General features: G+C 52.5%; 1 protein-coding gene across 15 annotated transcripts in view; it reads left to right on the top strand.

The window, feature by feature from the left end:
• The window catches only part of RIMBP2 (RIMS binding protein 2), a 136,086-nt gene extending 113,552 nt beyond the window's left edge, over nucleotides 1-22,534 (top strand). For 7 of the 15 annotated variants that reach the window (XM_066260837.1, XM_066260836.1, XM_066260840.1 and 4 more), the window contains 11 exons: nucleotides 999-1,439; nucleotides 3,117-3,257; nucleotides 5,793-5,951; nucleotides 8,817-9,506; nucleotides 10,954-11,071; nucleotides 12,881-13,065; nucleotides 13,728-13,896; nucleotides 17,539-17,642; nucleotides 18,655-18,726; nucleotides 19,892-20,026; nucleotides 21,941-22,534. In XM_066260837.1, the coding sequence (XP_066116934.1) occupies nucleotides 999-1,439; nucleotides 3,117-3,257; nucleotides 5,793-5,951; nucleotides 8,817-9,506; nucleotides 10,954-11,071; nucleotides 12,881-13,065; nucleotides 13,728-13,896; nucleotides 17,539-17,642; nucleotides 18,655-18,726; nucleotides 19,892-20,026; nucleotides 21,941-22,129 (2,403 nt within the window). In that variant the 3' untranslated portion in view covers nucleotides 22,130-22,534. Of the gene's footprint in view, nucleotides 1-998; nucleotides 1,440-3,116; nucleotides 3,258-5,792; nucleotides 5,952-8,816; nucleotides 9,507-10,953; nucleotides 11,072-12,880; nucleotides 13,066-13,727; nucleotides 13,897-17,538; nucleotides 17,643-18,654; nucleotides 18,727-19,891; nucleotides 20,027-20,492 lie in introns of all 15 variants that reach the window. The other 8 variants (XM_066260847.1, XM_066260846.1, XM_066260845.1 and 5 more) reach the window with 4 other exon arrangements.
• The last annotated feature ends 336 nt before the right edge of the window (nucleotides 22,535-22,870 follow it).

Genomic DNA, 22,870 nt, shown 5'->3' with positions numbered 1-22,870 from the left:
GCCTGCCCCAGGAGTTTTTATACCTTCTCTATGGAGAGGAGACTGCCGGGAGTGTCCTCCCTCCCTCCTTGGCAGCCCAACCCCCAGCACTTGTTAGACACCTGCCACCTGCCCTCCCCCGGGTCACCGCAGAACACCGAGTACTGTCCCCTCCTCCTCCGTCCCTTCCCCCTTTCCAGAATTCTCTGCCTGCCTCCCACAGATGCCCTGCTCATCTGGACCTTTCTTGTTCTCCTGCTCCCTGTATTCAGAATCCACCTGTCTCAAGTGCCCCAATATCACGGCCCCTCTATGGATGACGGGCTTACAGATTCCCCCAGACTGACTCTCCCCCATTAGTCCTCACACTAACAAATGGCCAGGCCTTGACCACAGTGTCTAGTGTCAGGAAACTCGGCCCCAGCTCCAGCCCTATCCTAGAACACGGATTAGACACGGCCTTTGGGGTGGGAGCTTCTGTCCATCTTCCACCCACCTGGCCTCAGTCCCCCTGAGGAGCAAAGGCTGATCTGAGGTGGACGTGAGTGTCCACACTTCCTCCTGTTCCCACCTTGAGCGTCCTCCCTGCAGGCTGCATGGCCCTTTCTGCTCCCCGTCCAGGCAGTCCAGATCTGTCTCCACTGGACAGGAAGCCCATTCTGGCCTCAGCCCGGCCTTCCTCCTGCCCAGCTTTGGCCGTGATGAACCTCGTGCACTGACCCCTCTGTGCCCCTGAATCTGTCTCTGAGTTGGTTCTGGACATGGAAGCCTTTTCCTCCATGGGCCTAATCGGTCCTCCAGCCCTCCGACCACCGGGGAGTCCTGATATCTGCAGGCCTCCCCGCCTATTCTGCTCTCTGAAACTCACTGGACGTCCAGGCTGCGCAGTGTGGTGGAGCTGGACGTAGATGGGGCCCCAGTCCCCAGCCACAGCAGGCATCGGAGGCGGGCCCTGCTCAGTGGTACAGGAAGGGGCTGGCGGCTGCCAGTGGCCTATGAGTGGGCTCTCTCTGTGGCAGGTGGCGGAGGTGATTGCCCCCACGGCAGACGGTACGGCCGTGGAGCTGGTGCGGCTGCAGAGTCTGGAAGCCAAGGGTGTGAGCGTGCGGACCCTGTCTGCGCAGGGTGAGTCCATCGACTCCGCCATTGCTGCTGTCCCCCCCAACCTCCTGGTGCCTCCAGCCCCCCCGAGAGCCACGCCCACACTGAAGCCATTAGCAAGTGCCGGAGCCCCCGATACCAAAGACGACCACCTGGGTCCCCACGTCAGAGTGGACGAGGCCTGGGAGCACAGCCGGGCGCCTGCCCATGGGCACATGCTGGAGCCGCCCAGCCTGCAGGGCAGGCGGTCACCCTCGCCCAGCCGGATCCTCCCGCAGCCGCAGGGGGCCCCCGTGTCCACCTCCGTCGCCAAGGCTATGGCCCGGGAAGCCGCGCAGAGAGTGGCTGAGAGCAGCAGGGTAAGGCTGGCCCCCCACAGTCCCCACTGCTCCTGGGTGCACGCTGACCCCCCACCCTGGCTGAGATGGGCCTTCTACCCAAGCGCTCAGCACTGTGGATGTCACGTGTGTCCCCCACTCTCCCCTCGGGTTGCTTGTTAGGCCTGATCCTGATGGGATCAAACTGTGTTCTCACTTTGCAAACAGGGACTCGAGTAACCAGAGGCAGCAGTCACCTACCAGCTGGCTTAGCAAGTGGCTGTGACCACCCCTAACCAGGCTTTGGTTTGTGTCCAGTGATCTGGAGGTGCCTCCTGGGGTTGCCTGGGGGGGGCCATCTTCCTAAATGGGGCACAGCACCTGGCCCTGCTCACTTCTGAGTTCTCGCTCTGTGTGTGTATGTGTGTGTACACTTATGCAGAGACAGGTACATGTATAGGTAGACATGTTTACATACATGTATGTGTAGCACATATGTCTGCCTGGGCCTTCTTAGGACTCATCTGGGTCATGGGGACAGAGTGTATGGGGTCATGTTCCAGGTGGCGTGTGCAGAGAGGCGTGAAGGTTCAGAAACCCCTGTGAGGTGAGCCTGCTGTCCTCTTAGCTGGGCCCGGCGCCTGCCCTGCCAGGGACAAGCCCGGCTCCTCCCCCTGCTGGGGACAAGCCCAGCACCCGTCTTCCAGGCTGCCCAGCTGTCTGCTGCATGGTCAGGGCCCTGGCAGAGGGCAACAGGGTCCGTGGTCCTCCCAGCCAGCCTGCAGGGTCTCTCCAGGACAGTGCTCCTGGCAGCGCCTTCTCTGAAAGCTAATGCCGGGAGAACCCCGGAGGCTGAGGGCAGGGGCAGGGAGCCCCCGCAGGTCAGAGCCGAGAGGAAGGTCATGTCCAGGACTCCAGGGAGCAGGAGAGCTGCTGTGACAGCCATGTAGCTTCTTGAAACATTGCAAGCCAGGTTTCTGGGCAAAACCTCCCAATTTGTTCAGTATTAGCCTTTATGCTTAAAAAGCAATTAAACACCAATCTGTGGCCTTTGATTACGGAAAAGCTGTGGAACATGCCCGTTTATCACAGGCCACTGTCCGCTGCTCTGACCTCTCACAGAGCAGAAGCCTAGCTGTTTGAGCGTGGAACTATGACGACACCCCATGAGCAGGAAGGCCTGGCAGATGATATGGCCCCTGCTCTGTCTGATGGCAGCCAAGCACCCTACAACCCTGAGAACCCTCCCCCACAGGAACCCGAGAGCAGCTGGAGACAGAGAGGGGCCCAGGGACACCTGGGGCTGCTGGCCTCTGGCCAGGTTCCCCTCTCAGATGTGGAGAGCAAACATGTGAGATTCATTTTTCAAGAAAGTGCTAAGTGGCCACATTAAGAGCCAGGCTTTTCACTGGTAGCCATAAGTTCCTTCCAGCAGTGTCCAGACCTGGTTCCAGTGAGCGTGAGCAGGAGAGGGAGGGACGCTGGCCTGTGTCGCAGGCCCGGCAGCTTCAGAAACCCACCCGGAGCCACGCAGTTTCTGACCCGGGCCTTCTGCGCATAGTGCCTCCTGGCGGGGTGGGGGAGGGGGGCGGCTGTCGGCTGGGCTGGGCGGAGGGAGAGCGAGCCCAGCTAACCTGGGCATCAGAACACCTCCTTCCCTCTGCAACCCTGGGGTCATGTGGTCTCTCTGCTCACCCGCGTCTCTCCTTTCCTTCCAAGCTAGAGAAAAGGAGCGTCTTCCTGGAGAGGGGCGGGCAGTACGCCAACTCCGACGAGGAAGACGGCTACGAGTCCCCAGACGTCAAGCGGAGGGGCGCGTCGGTGGACGAGTTCCTGAAGGGTTCCGAGCTTGGCAAGCCAGTGAGTACAGCCCCGCACAGGCCTCTGGAGGTCACGACACCCCTTGGGTCCCCGAGAAAGATGAGGAGGTGGCTGGGCCACAGGACAGCAATCTTAGTTGCTCTGGGAAGTTTAGATTTAATGATGTCTGTGCATTTGGGACCTCATTTGGATACAGTTTCAAAAGTCTGAATGTGAGGCTCCCGCCTTGACTGCCCTGTGCTAGAACCTGGTCACGTGGCAATTCTGTGAGCCAGGCATCTCCGCACATAACCACCTGGGGTCAGCTTAGGCAAAACCCACCGTGTGTCGATTCATTTTCATGGACCAGGTAAATGTTCGCTGGGCATCTGCTATGTGCTGGGCATCACGGGGAAAAAAATGGTCAGTATCCTGTGCTCTGAGTGACAGGATGTCCAGGCCGGGCTCATAAACAACAAATTCAGTTGGGGTGGGTTTGTGTCCAGGTTCTGACCATGCAGCTTCTAATGATACCACAGACTAATACTTGACAGCAGGAGGGGAGGGTCTGAGAGTCCTCAGATTGTGTGGTGTCAGAGCTTGAAGACACCAAACACTTTCAACACATATTCCTATAGCAGGGCAAGGGGCTGTCACTGGCTTCCGCTGCCATTGAAGCTGCAGGCAAGCTACCCAGCTTCTCCAAGCATCAGCTTCTTTATAAATTAATTCTACATGCATTGATTTTAGCACAAGAAACAGAATGCCCAGCTCAGAGTGACTAAGACAACAAAGACACTGAATTCCCTGTACCCAGGAAGTTCAGTTAGGAAGTTGCAAAGTTAATTCAGTTGCTTGGCTGTATCCAGACTCTGGGTTCCAAATCTTCTGTCCTTCTGATCTTCCTTATGGTTACGAAGTAGCTACCACAGCTCCAGTAATCGCACTCTCGTAGGACAGCATCCCAATAAGAAAGGAGGGGTGCATGGAAGGAGGAAGGGCTTTCTCCTCAGCGCTTTCCTCTGGACTGGGAGGGAAGTATTTCCCCTGTACCTCCATGAGACTTCTCACTGGGCAGGCCAGGGTCATGTGCCCACCACTGATTCATGGGATTCCCTGTGCTAGAACCAGAGGTTTATCGATGACCTACCTGGCAAGGAACAGACACCTCGTCCCACCCCCTAGCTCCCTGGTCAGCAAAGTGAGGCTCACGAGCCACATGCGGCTCTTTGGCCCCTTGAGTATGGCTCTTCCATAAAATACCACATGCGGGCGCTACCTTGATAAAGAGTATACCTACCTATATAGTTTAAGTTTAAAAAATTTGGCTCTCAAAAGATGTCAATCGTTGTACTATTGATATTTGGCTCTGTTGACTAATAAGTTTGCCAACCACTGCCCTAGCTTATTGCTAACTCATCACTGGTCTTGCATCAAGTGAGACCATTCTTCTGTAGGGGGGTTCATTCCCAGGGGCCTTTGAAGACCTCATCACTTAAAACCCACGCGCCTCTGTGTCTTGTACTTGGGGCCTGACTGGAAGAGATAGGGTTGGAGCAGCTCAGAAGCTGACGCAGCAAACTGCCCTCGCTGAGGACTTTCCAGGCCACCTCTCTCAGACACGAGTCAGGCGGAACTTCTGGAACCTTCTGGAACCTCCTGCCCAGGGTCCTCCTGCTGCCTCTTTCCCTGCAGGCCGTCTTTAGGGTGGTAATTGAAAGAGGGGTATTTTAGTCAACATGTCTCAGGATGCTGTTTCACACATTCGTCGGGTCATGTACTAGAAAGCAGGGGACTGTCCCCAGTTGACAGCGCTGAGCCAGGACAGAGAGTTGCCATGCGTGCGCTGTGCTCACACAGCTGAGTGCGGCCAGGGCGCAGTTTGAACGCTGCGACTTGACTCACTTTGCTGTACGTGCTTGGGAGGCAGGACAGGGAGAGAGGCCGAAATGCTGAACTGGTGTGCATGTCACCCGGGCCCTCGTCAGGCCACTGACCAAGTATACCCTTCACTTTCCAGAGGCTTTTCCGTGACACCTCTAACACTGCCCCCAGCCTGTGTCTGCGACAAGCTGGGCACAGACTGAGTCCAGCCTCACAGAGTTTTGATGCTGCCCAGCCATCCTGGGCTGTGCTCCAGACAGCCCGTGTGTGTACGTGTGTGCGTGTCTGTGTATCTTAGACCACATACTATTATTTGAAATCTTAAACTCCTTGGTAAGGTGCATAGAAGCCCACATCCACACCATCCACCACTCTCCATTTACAGTCCCTGAGCCCTGTGGCCACCTGGGTGTGCGACCTCTCCTTGTGTCTTTGTCCACCCGTAAGCTAGAGATGCTGGTGGCACCAAGAAAGAGATGCTTTCCTAGCCCCGGCGTTGTTCTGCCTGGAGTCCCAGGTCTCACTGCCTGTTCCTGTTGGGGCTCAGCCTGGGGGGCCCTGTCTGGTCCTCCCACGGCCCTCTCAGCTCACCAGTACGTGGATGCTGAGGCATGTCTCTGCGCTCACAGACACATTTTTGAGCTCACGCGTCAACAGGGAAGGGAGCAGAGCCTCACGGGGGTGCTCACCTATGTCCCTTCCTGCCCCCAGCTGCACTGTTGCCATGGAGACGAGTACCATACCGAGAGTAGCCGGGGCTCAGACCTCTCGGACATCATGGAGGAGGACGAGGAAGAGCTGTGCTTGGAGATGCAGCTGGAGGGCGGGGGCAGGCGCAGGCCCAGCGGCACATCTCACAATGCCCTCAAGGTCAGTGGCCAGGCACGGCCTCTTCCCCCGTCCTGCTCTCTGCTGGGGCTCTAGGCCGGATCCAAGGAGCCTCACCCTGCCTCTGGAAGCCCCGGAAGCCCGTGGGTTTGGATTGGCTTCTTTTTCACCATTGAATTTGCATCCAAGAATTAATTCCCTGTCCTTCCTTTTGGTCCATTCTCTTCACCAAAAAGTCTGGATGAAGGAGTTTGGGAGAACACATTTGGCACCCTCCTGGGGGCACCCTGTTCCACACCAGGAATTGAACGGGAAAGACCTGAACAAGGAAGGCCCCCCTACTCCACACCCAGCCTTAAGTGCCCATCCTCCGAGAGTCCACAGCCAGGGAGTAGGGGTCAGCCTGTGCCAGGACCGAGGGTCAGGGACACGTGGGCTGGCTGGGACTTGTGAGATGCTTCCGTGACGGAGCTAGGTCCTCTGGGAGGGGTGGAGGGGCGGCCATCCTAGGGGACAGTGGGGTCCAAAATCAAGGCCCTTCTCAGACAGCTCCCATCAGAGACCAAGCATCCTCTGGTGTGGCTGTCAGCGAGGGTTTGCTGGGAGGTCAAGTTCATGGAAACTGAGCGCAGTAAGAGGCTGGTCCACTGTGTGTCTCTGGTCTTGTCGGGGGAGCTGTCCACCACTCTGCTGGCTGCTGTGGCTCGGGCATTCATTCACTCCACTGGGCAATACGGGCTGGTCACCTCTGCATGGCAGGCCCTGCACCAGGCTGGGGGTGTAAGGATAAATGAAACCCCTATCTTGGGCCCTTCCCGACCTAATGGGGAAGACAGCAAAAAGGCTGAACAGCTGGTAGCAGCTTTGTGGGGTTTTCAGAAGAAAAAGACTCTCTATAGAGGTGACTCACTGGGGAGTAAGGGGCCAGTCGTGCCCTCTCTCTAGGAACTCAGGGTCATGCATTCTGAATGGAGGGTGGAAGGCAACACCCAAACCTGGCTGCCAACCCAGTGCCTCCCTGCATAGAGAGACTGATTGTGCCCCCACAAAGACCTGGCACCAAAGAACAAGGCCAGTCCCTGTGCCAACTCAGCACGGTTGCAGCTTCCGCTACTCTGGCTGGCTCTTCATCCCTGCCCCTGACAGTTCCCAAAGCCACCCGTCCACAGGAATCAGGAGCTCTTCCTGATGGAGGAAGGCCCCAGGCTTCCCTGGGGGGTCAGGCCTGGCCTTTCCCAGGACACCCTGGTGGTCATAGCCAGAGAAGCACACTCCCAGTTTCCCGCTGTCCGCAATGCCTCTGCTGGGGGAAGCTCCCAGGATGGTACTTCCTGAGAACTGCTGAGCAAAGAAATGAAAGGTCATCTTCTCTCCCAGGGAGGAGGCCCAGAGGGCAGGCAGGGTCATCACAATACACGATGGCCATGTCCCACGGCACAAGCATGGCCCTGTTCCCTTGGGAACAGCTGAGTGGGTCATCACAGCTGGCCAAAAATGGGGGCCAAACACTTGGCAGGAAGTGTGTGGGCTCAAGAACATGGCAGGAGGTGAGGCTACTGACAGCAGCAGGGTCACTTCAGTTTGTCCACAGTGTTCTTACATTTTTAACAGTCAGATGTCTCAGGCTGTTCTGGATTTCTGGCTTCTCTAGAAATTCCAAGACAGGAATTGGGGTCTTGTGCCCTGGGCTCACCAAGCTGCAGCCAAGCCCCTTTCCTGGTTGGAAGGGTCCAGTTACCTGGCATGGCCCCTGCTGGCCTCCAGAAGCTCCCCGGTAGACCCTGCACTCCACCACAGGTGTCTTTGGCCATCCTGTTCCCAGAATCAACGCTGTAGTATCCCGTTAGCAAACAAGGGATGTTTTCAGCGGGCAGAGTACAGGTCCATTCACCCGCTCACCAGGCACTCAGCGGTCCCACTCCCGTGGGCAGACACTGCACCGGGTGAACCTGTCACTCCCCTGTGCTCACAGAGCCCACAGGCCAGTGTGCACACAAGCAGGGCAGCAGTGCATGATGTTCCCACATGGTCTGTCCACTGAGGACCTGGGCAGTTGGTGGGAGGAAAGGCAGGGGGGCATGCCTGGCCGGGAGGCCCACTCTTCCCAAAGCAGAGACACCCCCATGGGATCCTGCTGCGCAGCAGAGACAGAGGCTGGGGAATAGTCCGGGCAGGCTTGTGCAGACACGCGGCACACATGCCCTGGGTGAGCCAGCTTGGCCCAGGCCCTGGGGCCCTTGGGGGCCAGGACACAGCTCTCCACTCAGACCTCGCAGTCTAGAACCTGGAGGAGGGGCAGACCCCCAGACTTTTGCAGACATTAGTGGGCTAGACTGTGGAGCAGGTGCTGGTCCCAGAGCGAGGACATGTGCTGAGTGACAAGGTCCTGGTTTCATACTTAAATTTCAGCCTGGGAGAAAAGTGATCCTGAGCTAAGTGGGAAAGAAGGATTGCAGCTAAGTGCGACAGGAGAGTGAAAGGGGAGAGGAATCGTTCTGTGATTTGGCTGGGCCATGCTGGGCAGCTGCCTGAGACTGTGGGGCGGCCGGCAGGGATCAGCTCTCCCTGGCACTCCGGGCACACAGGCTCACAGAACCAAGCACGTTGGTCTGTGGGCAGGGTCCCGCCCTGTGCCGCCTGGGCAGGGTCCTGCCCTGTGCCGCCTGGCCACCCCAGCCCCCAGCGACTTCCCTGATTTAGCTGCATGGTCTGACCCTGCACCCGCCTCCCCTGCCCGGCTCCATCTTCATGTCAGATCCTGGCCTGAGTGAGCATGCTACCCCCCGCCCCCGGCAGCATGTTCCCTGCCCTCATGGCCTCTGAGACTAATGCTGTCTGTGTTTTCTTTCCCTCCCTCGGCCCACTTCATGTCTACTCACACACCGTTTGTCACACGCGTCCCCTTAGGAGTGCTCTAAGCATAAGACCTCTGAAGGGGCCTTCCTGGAGCAGCCCGAGTGCCCCCCGCAGGCCCCGCACAGTACGAGACTGTTCAGTATCCCTGAAGTAGCCGAGGAGGACGCAGAGCACTGTGAGTTCTTGCACAGACAGGGCTTAGGGTGCTCGTCCAGGGGCCGGGAGCCCAGGCCCGCCAGGCCCTGCAGGGGGGACAAGGCCCCGCAGGGCTCCTGGTTCCCTGCCAAACCCAGGGGCTCTGCAGCGGGCCCCCACTCTGAGGACTTCCTTCTCGAGGACAGAGGCTGTCGGTTCAGCCGCTCAGCCACCAGGAGCCCAGACAGTGGCCTGGACTGTGGGAGTGAAGAAGAGGACCTGCGATTTAGTTTCAGAAACACAGCCGCCACGGGCAGCCCAGGCCCCGGGCTCTGTCCCTGTAGGAGCCTGAGGCCCCTGTTGGCCCGGCGGCGGACGCTGACCCGGCAGACCAGCATTGAAGAAGACTTTGGGGAGCAGGTGGACCCCACTCCCGTCGTCAGGAGCGATGATGGCCGCCTGAGCCCGGAGAGGCCCGCCCCCAGGAGGCATGGCTGGGACCAGCCCGTGGGTCTGGACGTCTGGAAGAAAAGCATAAAAGCACCCCAGTGTAGGGCGACTGCCCAACACGCACAGGCCTCTCCCCGAGTTGCAGAAGGCCCCGTGGTGTGTGCAGTGAGCCCTCCTCACCTCCGCTTGCCAGACCAATCCGTCTGCATCCTCCATTTTACCTCTTTATTTGGTGCCTCCCCGGGACTCTCTGCTGCCTGTCTTTAGTTTTCCATGCGGTTTTGATTTCCTGGCCCATCGCTTCCCAATCTTTTGTGCTCAAGATTTCTTTATTTTGCTTTTGAATAACGATTCCCCCCTGCCCCCAAATCAGCGATGATTATGGCTGCTTTAATTAAAGGACAACTGAATCTAAATTTTAATTAAGGGTTAGCTGAACTATGATTATCCAAAAGTTTGACAACACATACTTTTTCAAAACGAACGGAGGGACTGATTTATGACTACGGGTATTATTGAAGGTTTTCTTCTTGGTGTGGTTTTAGGTTTTTGGCCTTCATTTATAATTGGAAAAAAATGTAATGATTTTTGAAGAGACCCATTTTTGCAAATTGTTTTCAAAAGTTTTTCCCTGCATTCAGTTTTCAGAATGATTTTTTCATCATCAGTTCTAGACATGCCCCCGCCTTGTGTTCTAGGTTTGTCAGTGGCTGTCAGGGGCTTCATTCATCTCTGGCTGTCCTCTTTGCAGAACGTTTGCTCCTCCCACACCTGAGTGACCCATGAACACACAGGTGAAACCTCAGGTGGGCCAGGCTCTGAGCCCGTGCAGTTTATGATCTGTCCATAAGAAGGTCACAGTGGACCAGATACAGCCTGTGCCCTGCCTGCAACAAGCCCTCTTTTTCATCAGAACCCCAAAAGTATTGTTCCTTCCCTGGGTCCCAAGGATTTCCCCACTCAAATTACTTACCAGGGAGCAGGAGGTTTTGGTTTGATCATCTGATATGATTCTGACTGTTAATGCATGTTAGAGACACACAACCATACAGGACAACCATTAAGTTAGTCTAAATATGACTGGTGTCTTCAAATTAGGGCCAGGAGGTTGCCTTGAGTTTCAAACACACAGAAACTTCTGTCTTTGAATTTTCAGTAACCTGACGTACAGTTCTGTCCCAGTGGGACCTGTGGCCGTGCAGCATTTTCCCACTTTTGTGATCATTCAATGAGAGCCTATAGGTCACGGCTGTACATAGTCAAAGGGGCCATTGGGGCAAGGAGTTGTATTTAAGTCACTCTTACTTTGGGTCAAAATGTCTAGCTTCTGCAGCAGGAGCAGCAACACCACGATGCCTCCCAAGGAACTCTCTCTGTCCTCCCACCCCCCATCCCCAAGGGTGTTGAAAAGAAACTCTGCTGTGGAAGTCGGGGTGCCTGGGGTGAGCGGCTTTGTCTTCCAGGCCATTCAGCTAACCTTTCAGTTAAAAGCTAAGTTTAGTTGCCTTTACAGCTTCTGCTTATAAGTTGAATTGATTTGGCTGACTTAACTCTTGTGTTCCCAGGGCTGGCAAGACTCAGGACTTTGTTGTTCTGTCTTCAGATTCTAGGAAACCCAGCGACCGCAGGACGAGCTGACAGGGCAGATCACATGGGTCGCAGGTTTCCCCACGGCAGCACTGTCCCTCCGAGGGCCCGGCCAGTGATGGTCCCGTCCATCGGTAAGTGCCTGTTTGACACCTTGGTCTGTTTTTCAATCACAGGACACATGGCTGCTTAGTCCTTAATCTAAATATATTTTTTAAATGACTGGTAATACCATTTTCCTCTAAATACAGAAAACTCTCCATTGTGGCAAAAAGAAGTCAGAAATAGCACAAGAGAAATAAAATCTTTTTATAAATATCCTCACATTAACGGTCCTGCTACATTTTTAAATTAAAAAAAATTTTTTTTTAGATTTTATTTATTCATTTTAGAGAGGAGAGAGAGAGAGAGAGAGAGAGAGAGAGAGAGAGAGAGAAAGGGGGGAGGACCAGGAAGCATCAACTTCCATATGTGCCTTGACCAGGCAAGCCCAGGGTTTTGAACCAGTGACCTCAGCATTCCAGGTCGACACTTTATCCACTGTGCCACCACAGGTCAGGCCCCATTACATTTTTAGAAGACAAAAGTAAATCTTGCTCAGCAGCCCCAAAAGAAGGAGAAGCAGCCCAACTTCTCCACTTCCAGAGAGGAAATATTATAAAAACCAATCCCTAAATGAGTGAGGCCAGCCCTTGAGGAAGGCGCCTTCTTTCCCTCCGGGTTACCTGCACAGAGGGGAGAGGCTGTAAACATTGCTGACTGGCCGACTGCCCTTTTCTCAGTGACACTGGCAGTCAGGCTGTCTGCAGACCTCCAGCCGAGTCCCACCGCATGGAGCCCAGCACCCTGCTGGTGTTGACAGCAGTTCTGCAGCCCCTCCCACCCACACGGACAGCCGCTGCACCCTGCGCTCCTTCCACTCTCGGGGTCTCATTGGCGTTGCACTATTGAGATAATAATGAGATCTTGCCATTGACTATAAACAAAACAATTAAAGAGGCCCGCTGTTTATGTTTTGTTCCCTCGCAGAAGGGAGATGACTGTATTTTTAGCTGATCTGGGCATTCTGAAAAGATTCCAAATTTAAATAATGTAAATATCTCACTGGACTTTAGACATTGTTTCCCAAAAATGAGGCACTTTTTACTTTTCGACTACATGTTTCTGCTGGTGACAAAAACCAGTGGCTTAGTTGAGTTTGCATCACCTGTCTCTCCACACCCCTGGGACAACCTGCTGTCCCCCTCATGCATTCCTGTGAGGTGAGCAAGCCTTGACTGGCTGCTGTCTCAGCCTGCCCTCTCTTCTGATGACGCAGCATTTCTCATTGGCTACCTCACTGATGAGAACCGCACACTCTGCCAGCGGCTAGCCCATGCATTCTCCCTCTCCATGTGTACAATGTATGTGCACACTCATCTAGGTCACGGTACATGATGACAGAGATGCGTGTCTGCAGCAACACTAACGTGTTATGTGCATGTGAACTTGGGGTTCAGAAAGAGTCACTGTTAGCTGCGATCGTGGGTAGAAGTCACTCATCCTCACTAATGAAGAATGCCGCCCTGCCACTCAGATGTTTAGAGCTAAGAGAACAGAACAGCTTGGTAGCCACGTCCCACTGTGACTAATGCACAAATGCCTTTGAAGCACCCACTGAGCTCTGGACGGCCTGTTGTGGAGACAACGTTGTGGTACCTGTGATGGCCTTCGAATGGCCTGTCCAGCGTGGCAGTGTCAGAACTCGGCCTGTCCCAGGACGTACAGCTGCCTGGCTCAGTCCTGTGTCCGTGTACCTGGCTTGTGTGTACCACAGGCTTTTCATACCCCTGGCCAAGAAGACCCATCTCCGCCCACATGTAACATGCAATTTTAAAAGAGAAGGGTAGTGTGTCCAAGTCCCCGGGCTGATCGAGCTCTGTCCTCTGTGGCTCGCCTCCCAGATGAATACAGCGACCGGGACAGGCTTTCCCCTGACTTCTATGAGGACTCTGAGACCGACCCCGGCGCCGAGGAGCCCCCGGCCCGCATCTTCGTGGCACTGTTTGACTACGACCCGCTCAGCATGTCCCCGAACCCTGACGCTGCGGAGGAGGAGCTGCCCTTCAAGGAGGGGCAGATCATCAAGGTGGGTCCTGTATGGCGTGTCCGACTGTCAAGAGGCGCGGGCCTGGCAGGTCAGAGTGAGCCTGGGCCCATGGGGGCCCTGGGGAGCAGCAGGGTCCTGCTGCTGACAGCAGGGCCTGGGGATGGTGCTGGTGCCAGCCGCTGTGTGACAGGAAGCACCCCTCCTGGCCGAGATGTCCTACTCTGGAACAGCCGCCAACACTGTCTTCTCAGGGAGGAAATCTCCCTGCGCATAGCCTCCCTGGCACTTCCATGGGGTGGGGGTTGGGAATGTGTGTTTCGTCAAACACCTCTCCCCCCTGTGTGACTTCAAACCTGCCCCGGAGGGCCCTGTGGTGCCCCAACCTGGTCCTGAGGGCTGTGTGCATACGCAGACAGGTGGCATTCTTGCTTACAACCTATGATGTGGTTGTAATCTGTGTCTGATTGTGTCCTGAAGGCACAGGATCTTTCTGAAAGCACAGTGACGTAAGTCTGAGCCAGCCAATCACTGCACTGTAAGCAGGGTGGCATGATTCTGAACCAGCCAGGTACCGCACTGTAAGGGTGGTGTGTTTCTGAGCCAGCCAACCACCACACTGTAAGCAGATGTGATTCTGAGCCAGCCAACCACTGCACTGTAAGCAGGTGGGAGATTCTGAGCCTGGGTTCTCTCCGCCCCAGGTTTACGGTGATAAGGATGCAGATGGCTTCTACCGCGGGGAGACCTGTGCGCGACTTGGCCTCATTCCCTGCAACATGGTCTCAGAAATCCAAGCCGACGATGAGGAGATGATGGACCAGCTCCTCAGACAAGGCTTCCTCCCGCTCAACACGCCAGTGGAGAAGATAGGTAAGAAGTGGCCCCCTCACCGGAACTCGCTGGTGGGTCTCCTCTCCGGCTGTCACCGTGCAGGTGGCGCGTGAATGTGCCAGAGGTGTCTGAAAATTCACCACTGACTGTCCTTGTACAAAACACGCGCTGTGGAGCAGGGTGGTAAGGGTTCTGCATGCTTTACAGACATATGCACCCAACCCAGACACTGATGCAAACGCAGTGGACCTTCTGCCCGAAGGTGAAGCACAGCCCTGCTCACTGAAGTTTTTCACACCTGATAGACACCTGCTTCGTGGTCATTTTGGATTGTCCATCCGTGTCCCCCAGACTATTGTATTGAGATCCTATCTCCCAGGGCAGTAGTGTTAGGAGGTGAGAAGTTTGGGAGGGGATGAGGTCATGAGGGTGGGGCCCCCTGGAGAGCACCCTGCCCTTTCTGTCATGTGAGGACACAGCGAGAAGATGGTTGTCTGTGAACCAGGAAGCAGACCCTTAGCAGACACTGAACTTTGAAGCAACTTGACATTTATATGATTTTCATTTTTCCCATGTGCAAGGAATCTACTCTTTTAAAAAGTGTCTACTAAAAAAAACCACAAAACAAAAAAAAAGTGTCTACTTTTTCTAAGTAGTTGGAGACATCAGTTTTATGTCATTCATAGTTAAGGTTTTAATACATGGAAACATTAGGTTACCTTTTTTTTTTTTAATTCAGTGGGAGGAGGGGAGGCAGAAAGACAGACTACCACATGAGCCCTGACCAGGGTCCACCAGGCAAGCCCACTAGAGGACGATGCGCTGCCCATCTCAGGCGTTGCTCTGTTGCTTAGCAGCTGAGCTCTTAGCACCTGAGTCACAGGCCATAGAGCCATCCTCAGGGCCCAGGGCCAACTTGCTCCAATTGAGCCATGGCTGCAGGAGGAGAAGAGAGGGAGAGAAGTGAGGGGGGGAAGAGTGGAGAAGCAGATGGGCACTTCTCCTGTGTGCCCTGACTAGGAATCGAACCAGGACATCCATACGCTGGGCTGATGCTCTACCACTGAGCCAATCGGCCGGGGCCTAGGTTAACTTCTAAATCAGACTTCAAAGTCAAAATTCAGTGGTTCAAAGAATGTGCATAATTGTAAGAATAATGAAATGTATCAACCTTTCTGGTATTAGTAAACTCCTCCAACAGTTAAGGTTTTATATGAATCTACTGCCCACATGAAGCCCATGAGCTGAAGTTCTCTGAGCCCATTACTTCATACTGCCTTTCATGGTTGACTTCCTTTCCTGATGTCAGTGGTGATGGATTCACAGAGGAGAGAGGATGGGCTATAATCACAGACCCAGAAAGCCTAGAAGTGATCCACTAAAAACCAGTAACTTGAATTACATCATCCATTAGATCAAATATCTCTTTATTCTGTTTTATTTTTCTAAGTATAGCTAGACATCTACTTGCCCTCTGGCTCCTAGGAATTCTCACCTTTACTGGGGAGAGACTGAGAGCCTGGAGGGAGGCCCATCTGCCCTTGCCTCCTCTTCTAGCCCCTTGATCCAGCTCCTGACCAGCACAGTCAGGGAGGAACAGGAGTCAATGGCGCAGACTAGAGGTGACATGAAAATCTACTTAGAAAATCTTGAAGAACCTATAATATAAACAGAACTAGAAGTTCCTAACAAGTGAACTTAGCAAAGTCAATGGCTACAAAAGCAATTGTATTTCCATGTTAGCAATGAAAATTTGAGATTTAAATTTAGAAATACCATTTACAATAACACAACAAAACATGAAATACTTTGAGTTAAGCCTAACAAGATATGTCAGGGTCTGTATGCTGAAAATTATAAAACATTGGTTAAAGAAATCACAGAATTTCTAAATAAAACCATGCTCTCAATATTATTATGATATGAAATATCCCCAAACTGACCTAGAGATGGATGCAGTTCAACTCAGAGTCCAGGTTAGGATGTGAGTAGAATCAATAAGCTAAATGTAAAATTTATATGAAAAGCAATAGGAATTGGAACCACTGATAAAATTTTTACAAAGAACAAAGTTGATGGACTCATACAGCCTGATCATAAGAGTTTACAATAAAGGTGAACTAATCAAGACAAGGTGGTGATGGAGAGAAACGCGCACTGGATCAGAGAGACGGAATGGAGTCCAGAAACAGACCGACACTTTTTGGTCAATTGATTTTTGATAAATGTAAAAAGGAAATTCAGTGGAGAAAGAACTGTCTTTTCAATAACAAATGCAGGACGTTCCTATATGCCCAGAATGAATCTCAAGCCATATTGTTATATTGGAAAAAAAAAAAAGAACTCCAAATGGATCATTGTCTTAAATATAAAAACTAAGCCTGCAAAACTTCTAGAAGAAACAGAGGGGAGACTTTGTGATGACCAGGGAATGATTTCTTTGGTAAGATACTAAAATTATGATGCATAAAAGAAAAAAAATGTTAGATTTTATCAAAACTAAATGCTTCTAAGCTTAAAAAGATGCCATTAAGAGAACGAAGAGAAGCCATGGGCTGGCAGGAAGTATTTATAGTAATTCATCTGAAAAGGGGTTTGTATTTCGGATACACAAATAACTTTCAAAACTTGACGTCAAGAAAACAACCCAACAGAAATGTCAACAGGTGATTTGAATGGCCATTTCACCAAAGAAGATAGACGAATGGATGGTAATTCAGCTTGTGGATGGATGTGTAACCTCGGTGAAATACTGAGAGAGCCGGTGATGGAAATCTGAGGCACACTCAGCAGAATAGCTACAATGAAACAAGCTGGCCAAGTGGCGGTAACAGTGTGGCATGGACTGTCACCTGCTGCCACTACCACTTTGCAGAACCTCCAGTACAGTCCCACAATTCAGAGAGATGGAGACTGTGTTCATGTACTAAACTACAGGACTGACAGTGACACTGGTACTGGAAACAGCAGTTGTTTCTGGACTGGTAAATGGATGTAGCAACTCCGATGCATTTACACAGTGCCACCTGCCTCCCAGTGAGAACAGAAGAAAGGACAGAACCTGTAATGAACGGGTCTTGGGAGCATTATCTAGATGACAGAGGCCCAGTCCCCAAGTTATGTGCTGCAGATTCCACTCAACGCATTGGGACAGGAGACAGATCATTGGTTACCTAGGGCTGGAGGGGAAATGAGGGGCATATTGGATTCAGCGGTGACAGACTGGGTTGAAGGTCACAGTTGTGATGTGACCTGATGAGTTGATCACAACCTATAGAAGTATAGTCAGGAAGAATGGACTGTATGATTTGAGTGACAGCTCAGTAGAGCATACATGTGGACTGTCCCTGTCACTTTCATAAGTTCACAGTTGTAATGTCCTCTGTGAAATTAGCAATTTAGAGCCTGGTCGTTACCTCTGGAATATATATATTTTGTTTTAAGGAAACATCATCCCCAGGCCCTACGAAGATGGGCTTGCTTATTCAACAGTAAGACAAAGCATAGGAATAGTAAGCCCAGATGACTGACCTCAAAGCAGAGGCTGTCACCAGTGTCCATGAGCCTGAGACCTGGTAGCAGGTGGTCATGTTGGGCCCACTGCCACAGTTACAAGGGCAAGGGGCCCCACTGCTGTGCAATGAAGTCATGATGGCTTTTTTCTTCCCCTGCTGTAAGCAGAAAGGAACAGGAGAAGTGGCAGGCAGCACTCAGTGTCCACGCGCAGAATGGTGGCCCTGTATGACTACGATCCAAGAGAAAGCTCACCCAACATTGATGTCGAGGTACCAGCCATTACTCACTGCTTTTCCCATAGTGTCCCCGAGCACCATGCTAGAGTCATGTGACTTGATAGGACTGGCTCCTAGAGTAGTTAACTGCTCAGCAGGGGGCCAGGCGGGCAGCCTACTCACATGCTCAGGGTACAGTGGCCATTGTTGGAAAGACAGTTTGTGGCTCAGGCCCAGTGCTGAGTACCCAATAGTGTCACCCTGAAGAGAGGACTAAGAGCCACGTGGCGTCAGTGACTAGTATGGCAGTTCAGCCCCCATGTTGGAGGTTGAGGGAGGGTCTGCACTTTGTGCACACGAATGAAACCGCAGGGGCTGGCCTCAGACATGAAAGGTTAGGTGTTCACCTCATGGAACAGCTTTCTCAGAGGGTGGGGTGTCTGCATCACTGGCACCCAGTGATACTGTGATGCCCAACAAGGGACTGGCCTGTGGGTCCAGTGCAGAGAGCTCTGAACAGGCTGGACATTTCTCTGGTGCCTGGTGGCCCTCAGTAGGGGCTCTCTGTTCCCATCTTCACGTTTAGAGAGACAAGTGCATTTGGGGGCACCTATACGAGATTTGTGTGGCCCCAGCCTAGAGCTTGGCCCCTCATGAACACCGAAATAGACGTTTGGTTAATAATTGAGCACAGATTTTCTTAGACTTAGTGGGAGAATATTTATTAAAGGTCCTTACCCGGTGAGGAACATTTCCCTGACATCCCAGGTGCTAAAGCTAATGGTTTGACTGCTGTAAGGACAGACCACAGTGGGCATGCCAGTGACCTGCGTGTGGCTGGAATCGGGGCACTTCTGCGCCTTCCTGTGGTGGCCTGGTTTCAAGGGGTCACTGTTTCTAAGAGGCCATGAACAGAGGCACTCATTAATGTTGTACCTTTCTTTCTCATTTGACTGAAAGAGTAGCTTAATACCAAATAAGAAAAAAGGGTAAATCACAAAGAACTTTTCTGAAAAACCCACTTTGTAGGGGACAAGGCTATTCACTGCATGCTCTGTCCCTGCAGGCTGAGCTCACGTTTTGCACAGGAGACATCATCTCTGTTTTCGGTGAAATTGATGAGGATGGGTTTTACTATGTAAGTTTTTGAAATATAAAGACGCCCCATTTCACTCACTGGGTATGTTTGGTTTCTCTCTCTTTGGGGTATGAACTCAGAGTGGACTTGTGGGGTCAGAGGGTTGTACTTGTACTTGAGGATCCAGCTGGCTGCTTTCCTACAGCAGCTGTACCGGGGCTCCAACCCCTCCTCATCTTCACAGCACTGGTTCCTGCATTTTGGTAATTTTGTTGTTTTTGACGGTAGCCATCCCAGGGGAGGTAAGGGCACCACCTGACTTTGTTCTGCGCTTCTCTGTAGTCATGACGTTGGCCATTGCATTCCTTTTTGGAGAAATGTCTGTTCAAGTCCTTTGCCCCTTTTTAATTGGGCTGTTTCTGGTTGAGTCATAGGCATCCTCTGCCCCTTGGGGGACCCCATCCATGGGTTTACTGCCCTTGTTACTTGTGTGCCCGGGCGGCTTTAATGCTGATGCAGGAGGCGGACTATTTCATGCTGTCACCCAGACCTGTGAGCAGAGAACGGATGCCCATGAGCCTGGGGCAGCAGGTCTGGGGCTTGGTTTGGGGCAAATATGGGGCAGGTTGGTGTTGAGGGGGGAAGAAGCAACAGTGGTGGACTGTGACGCCCTCGGTCCAGATAGCAGCCCGACCTGTGGACCATGATCCTACCCTGCACATGCAGAGATGTGAGTGGGTGGAAAAGTCTGGAAGGAGGCTCCAGTATGAAGCAGGGGTTCCTGCACGTGTGTGCCAGGGGGATGAAAGTATGCTCCATTTTGCCAGGTTAACTCACCGAGCTGTTCTCTGCCCCCCACCCTTACCTTACAATGGAGTGAGTCTGTCTGGGTTGGTGTGCCAGGTGTGCTGAGATCCCAGTGTTGAGACCCATGTACTAAGATGGCCTGCAGGGAGGCTCCAGGCAGGCCTGGTGCTAAGAACCACCCAGGCCTCTCGATAAATCAGATTGCTCAGCTCTGCCCCACCGGCCAGACCAGGGCAGGTCACAGAGGTCACTGTCATGATTGGGGTTGTCTGGAAACACGATTCCCTTCAAGTCGTACCTCCTTTGAACCAGAGTGAGTCCCCCACACTGCTCTGAGCTGTCTGTTCCTGTAGCCAAGGGAGAAGTGGGTTCGTGGGAAGAGGAGTAAACGGTCCTTCTCCCTCACCTGTGTTTTTAGGGGGAGCTCAATGGGCAGAAAGGCCTTGTGCCTTCAAACTTCCTGGAAGAAGTGCCTGACGACGTGGAAGTCTATCTCTCGGATGCCCCGTCCCACCATGCACAGGACACGCCGGCACGTTCCAAGGCTAAGAGGGTAAGCGGCTGTCCCAGCATGCTCAGTGTCCCTGCCACTGCCACCCACGCTCTCATACAGTCTTTGTTACTTTTACATCTTGGCCTGAAAGCATACACCCTGAATTTTTCCTCCGCCTGTCTCTGGGGGTTGTGCCTAAAAATGCTTACTTCCCAATCTTACTGTACAGAAAATGACCCTTTCAGTTCTAATCGACCCACACTTACAAGGGACCCCACCACGTGACACACACACATTCAGTCTGATGAACAGGAAGAGTACTGGCCTGTCCTTGTCCTCAAGGGCAGCGGTGGAGACTTGCCCCGTGAGGGTGCCAGCCCCTCTACCAAAGATCACACTGCCACGAGCAATTAGATAACATTCATGTTTAGTGTCTCATTTTTATTTTATTTCATCACTGCGAGTTTTTCTATATTATATTTTTATGTATATATTTTTATTTCTTTGCTCATCTGCTTGGAAACAGAAGAAGAGTGTTCATTTCACACCTTAATCAGGCAATGTAGCCTTCACGTAAGTGAGCAACTGAAGATACCTGTAAAATACCAACCTAAGCTACCTTAATGGACTAACATGGTAGACTTAAGGTTCACTGTGGGGGTAAAAAAAGAAATATGTCTCAAAAAAAAAATCACTGGACCTAAACTATTAGGGTGTCACTTGGTCTCAGTTGTAAAGCTGACTGTGCAGTGAGGTGACCTGTGCTTCACGACCAGTTCCAACTAGTCACATGACTGTTTGAAAGGCCAACATTGGGAACATATTTCTTAAGAGGCTGTTTGTTTACGCAGAGAGCTCCAATGTCTGCTCATGACTGAGGCTGCGTATTGCATTGGTAGCCACTCTGGGAAAAGCACAACCTCGCACATGTTTACTACAGCAGATATACAGTACTTTAAAGCGTCACTTGATCTAGCCGCTGAGCGGTGAGGGGGCTGGCTGGAGGTGCTCACGCACTGCCTGTGCAGCCTGCAATCACCATACCTCTTTCTAATGAGAGCTTAGTTTCTCTTCAAAGCACAAAGACATGGGGGAAGGCTGGTCTGGTGGCATACCAATGCAATCCTGAGTTCTGTGAGACACGCAGCTCAGGTGATTGCCTTAGACAGAGGACACGGTATCTTCAGGTGACTTTGGGATGCTTGACAAGGTGTTTTCCATTAGAGTTAGACCTTGATTTTAAATCCAAGCAAGCTTGAAGCCCCTTGGCTGGTACCCCTTGCCTGCTGAATACTGAACATGCAGTAGGAGGGCGCTTGCTCTGGCAAGGTCAGGCGCGAGGCCACCAGGTGCCACGTGAGCACAGCTGCTGAGGTCATGGAGACACTGAAACTCAACCTTGTGCACACAACTGACAAAATTCCATCTCCAGTTGTGTGTGAATGATGATAGCACACAATAAGGGCCTTTAAGCTTTCTTTGATTATAATTAAGGTTCATTTTAGTTTTTTTTTTTTTCTTTCAACCAGTGTGCCATCTCCAATGTTTCTAACCCAGGAATGCACTTGACCATACCAGGGTTTATAGACCCAAGTAGCTTTCAAAAACAACAAAATTCCCTTTAAGAACGTTTGATTTTGAGATTACTGATGGGTACTCGGCCAATTTTACTATCAACTTAAAATAGCTTTCCCCTTACTTTTGGTCTTAATTTACAAAGGAAGTGATTTCCTAGCTCTGTCTGCCAAAGCACTGGCCACTCTGCCCTGAGGACACAGCCTGAGCCAGCTAGACCGTGGCCAGAGGCGCGGGGCGGGGGCGTGCTCCCATGGCACCTTAACACTTGAAAGAAGAAAGAACACCCCTCCTTTCTCCCTTCCTTCCCTCCCTGTGCGTGGGCCGGGCGTGTGGTGTGCCGAGTGGCTTGTGGTATTGGCGCTGACACTCAATAAACTGTCACACTGTACCTACCAGGTTCCTCCTGAGGGGTCAGGTACAGCAAGGAGAGCGCCGTCCCCCACAGCCCATCTCCATTCGGGGTCACCTGCATCATCTGTGGGTACTGGTAGTCCTGGGAGAGGCAGGGAAATGTCCTCGAGAAAGAAAAAGGGGCTGCTTTTCAAGGGCAAGAGACTGCTGAAAAAGCTGGGCGCGGTGAAGTGAGCAGCAGCCGGACTACTCCAAATCGTGTGGTTTCTTTGATTCCAAACTAGGGCTTTCCTGACTCCAGCACTTCCTAATTCCCGCCTCCCCCTCCAGCCACTTTAGAGCACCTGCAAGGACAGCTGTGCTCCTCCCGGGGCCTCGGGCGGGCTCTCTAGCTCCCACTGCCCCAGGCCTGTCGGAGGGCCCCCACTAGGCTCCCACCCGTGGTTCCAGTCTTTGTGCATCTGTCATCTGCCCCGAAGGAATGGTGTTCACCCTCTTCCCTCTTCAGAATGCTTGCCTCACATGCATAACTGTCACTTTAACTCTGGTCTTGAAATTCCTAGTTGATTCGCCTTGATGTTCTGCCTTATTCCTGCACAATGGTTTGTACTGTCCAATAAAAACTTCGCTGTACACTCATATGTGTGGTGCGTTCAGTACTCTCCACCCCCACACACAGACAGGGGTTTCAAACTAGTTGTCCAGGCTGTGAGTTTTAAGACCCTGGTTTGCATCTTTCAGAGCAATCCAGGCAACACAGAAATGTTTACTTATTCAAATCATTCAAAGCAGAGGAGAGCAAGGAACTTCATTTGGTAAAACCACTAGGCAAACCTGCCAGAAAGCTGACACTACCCATTGCTTTCAGTGTCCCACTTTGTGGCACATGGATTTCTGTTCCTTCGTTATTTGTCAGAATGCCAGGCACACACAAACACTGAAGAGCACACACGAAAGCCATCCCATCACGCACAA

The sequence above is a fragment of the Saccopteryx bilineata genome, chromosome 2 (genome assembly GCF_036850765.1).
Source record: "Saccopteryx bilineata isolate mSacBil1 chromosome 2, mSacBil1_pri_phased_curated, whole genome shotgun sequence".
In the NCBI taxonomy this organism is placed as follows: Eukaryota; Metazoa; Chordata; class Mammalia; order Chiroptera; family Emballonuridae; genus Saccopteryx; species Saccopteryx bilineata.
The sequence above is the reverse complement of the archived record's forward strand: the minus strand, read 5'-3'. Positions and strand labels throughout refer to the sequence as shown.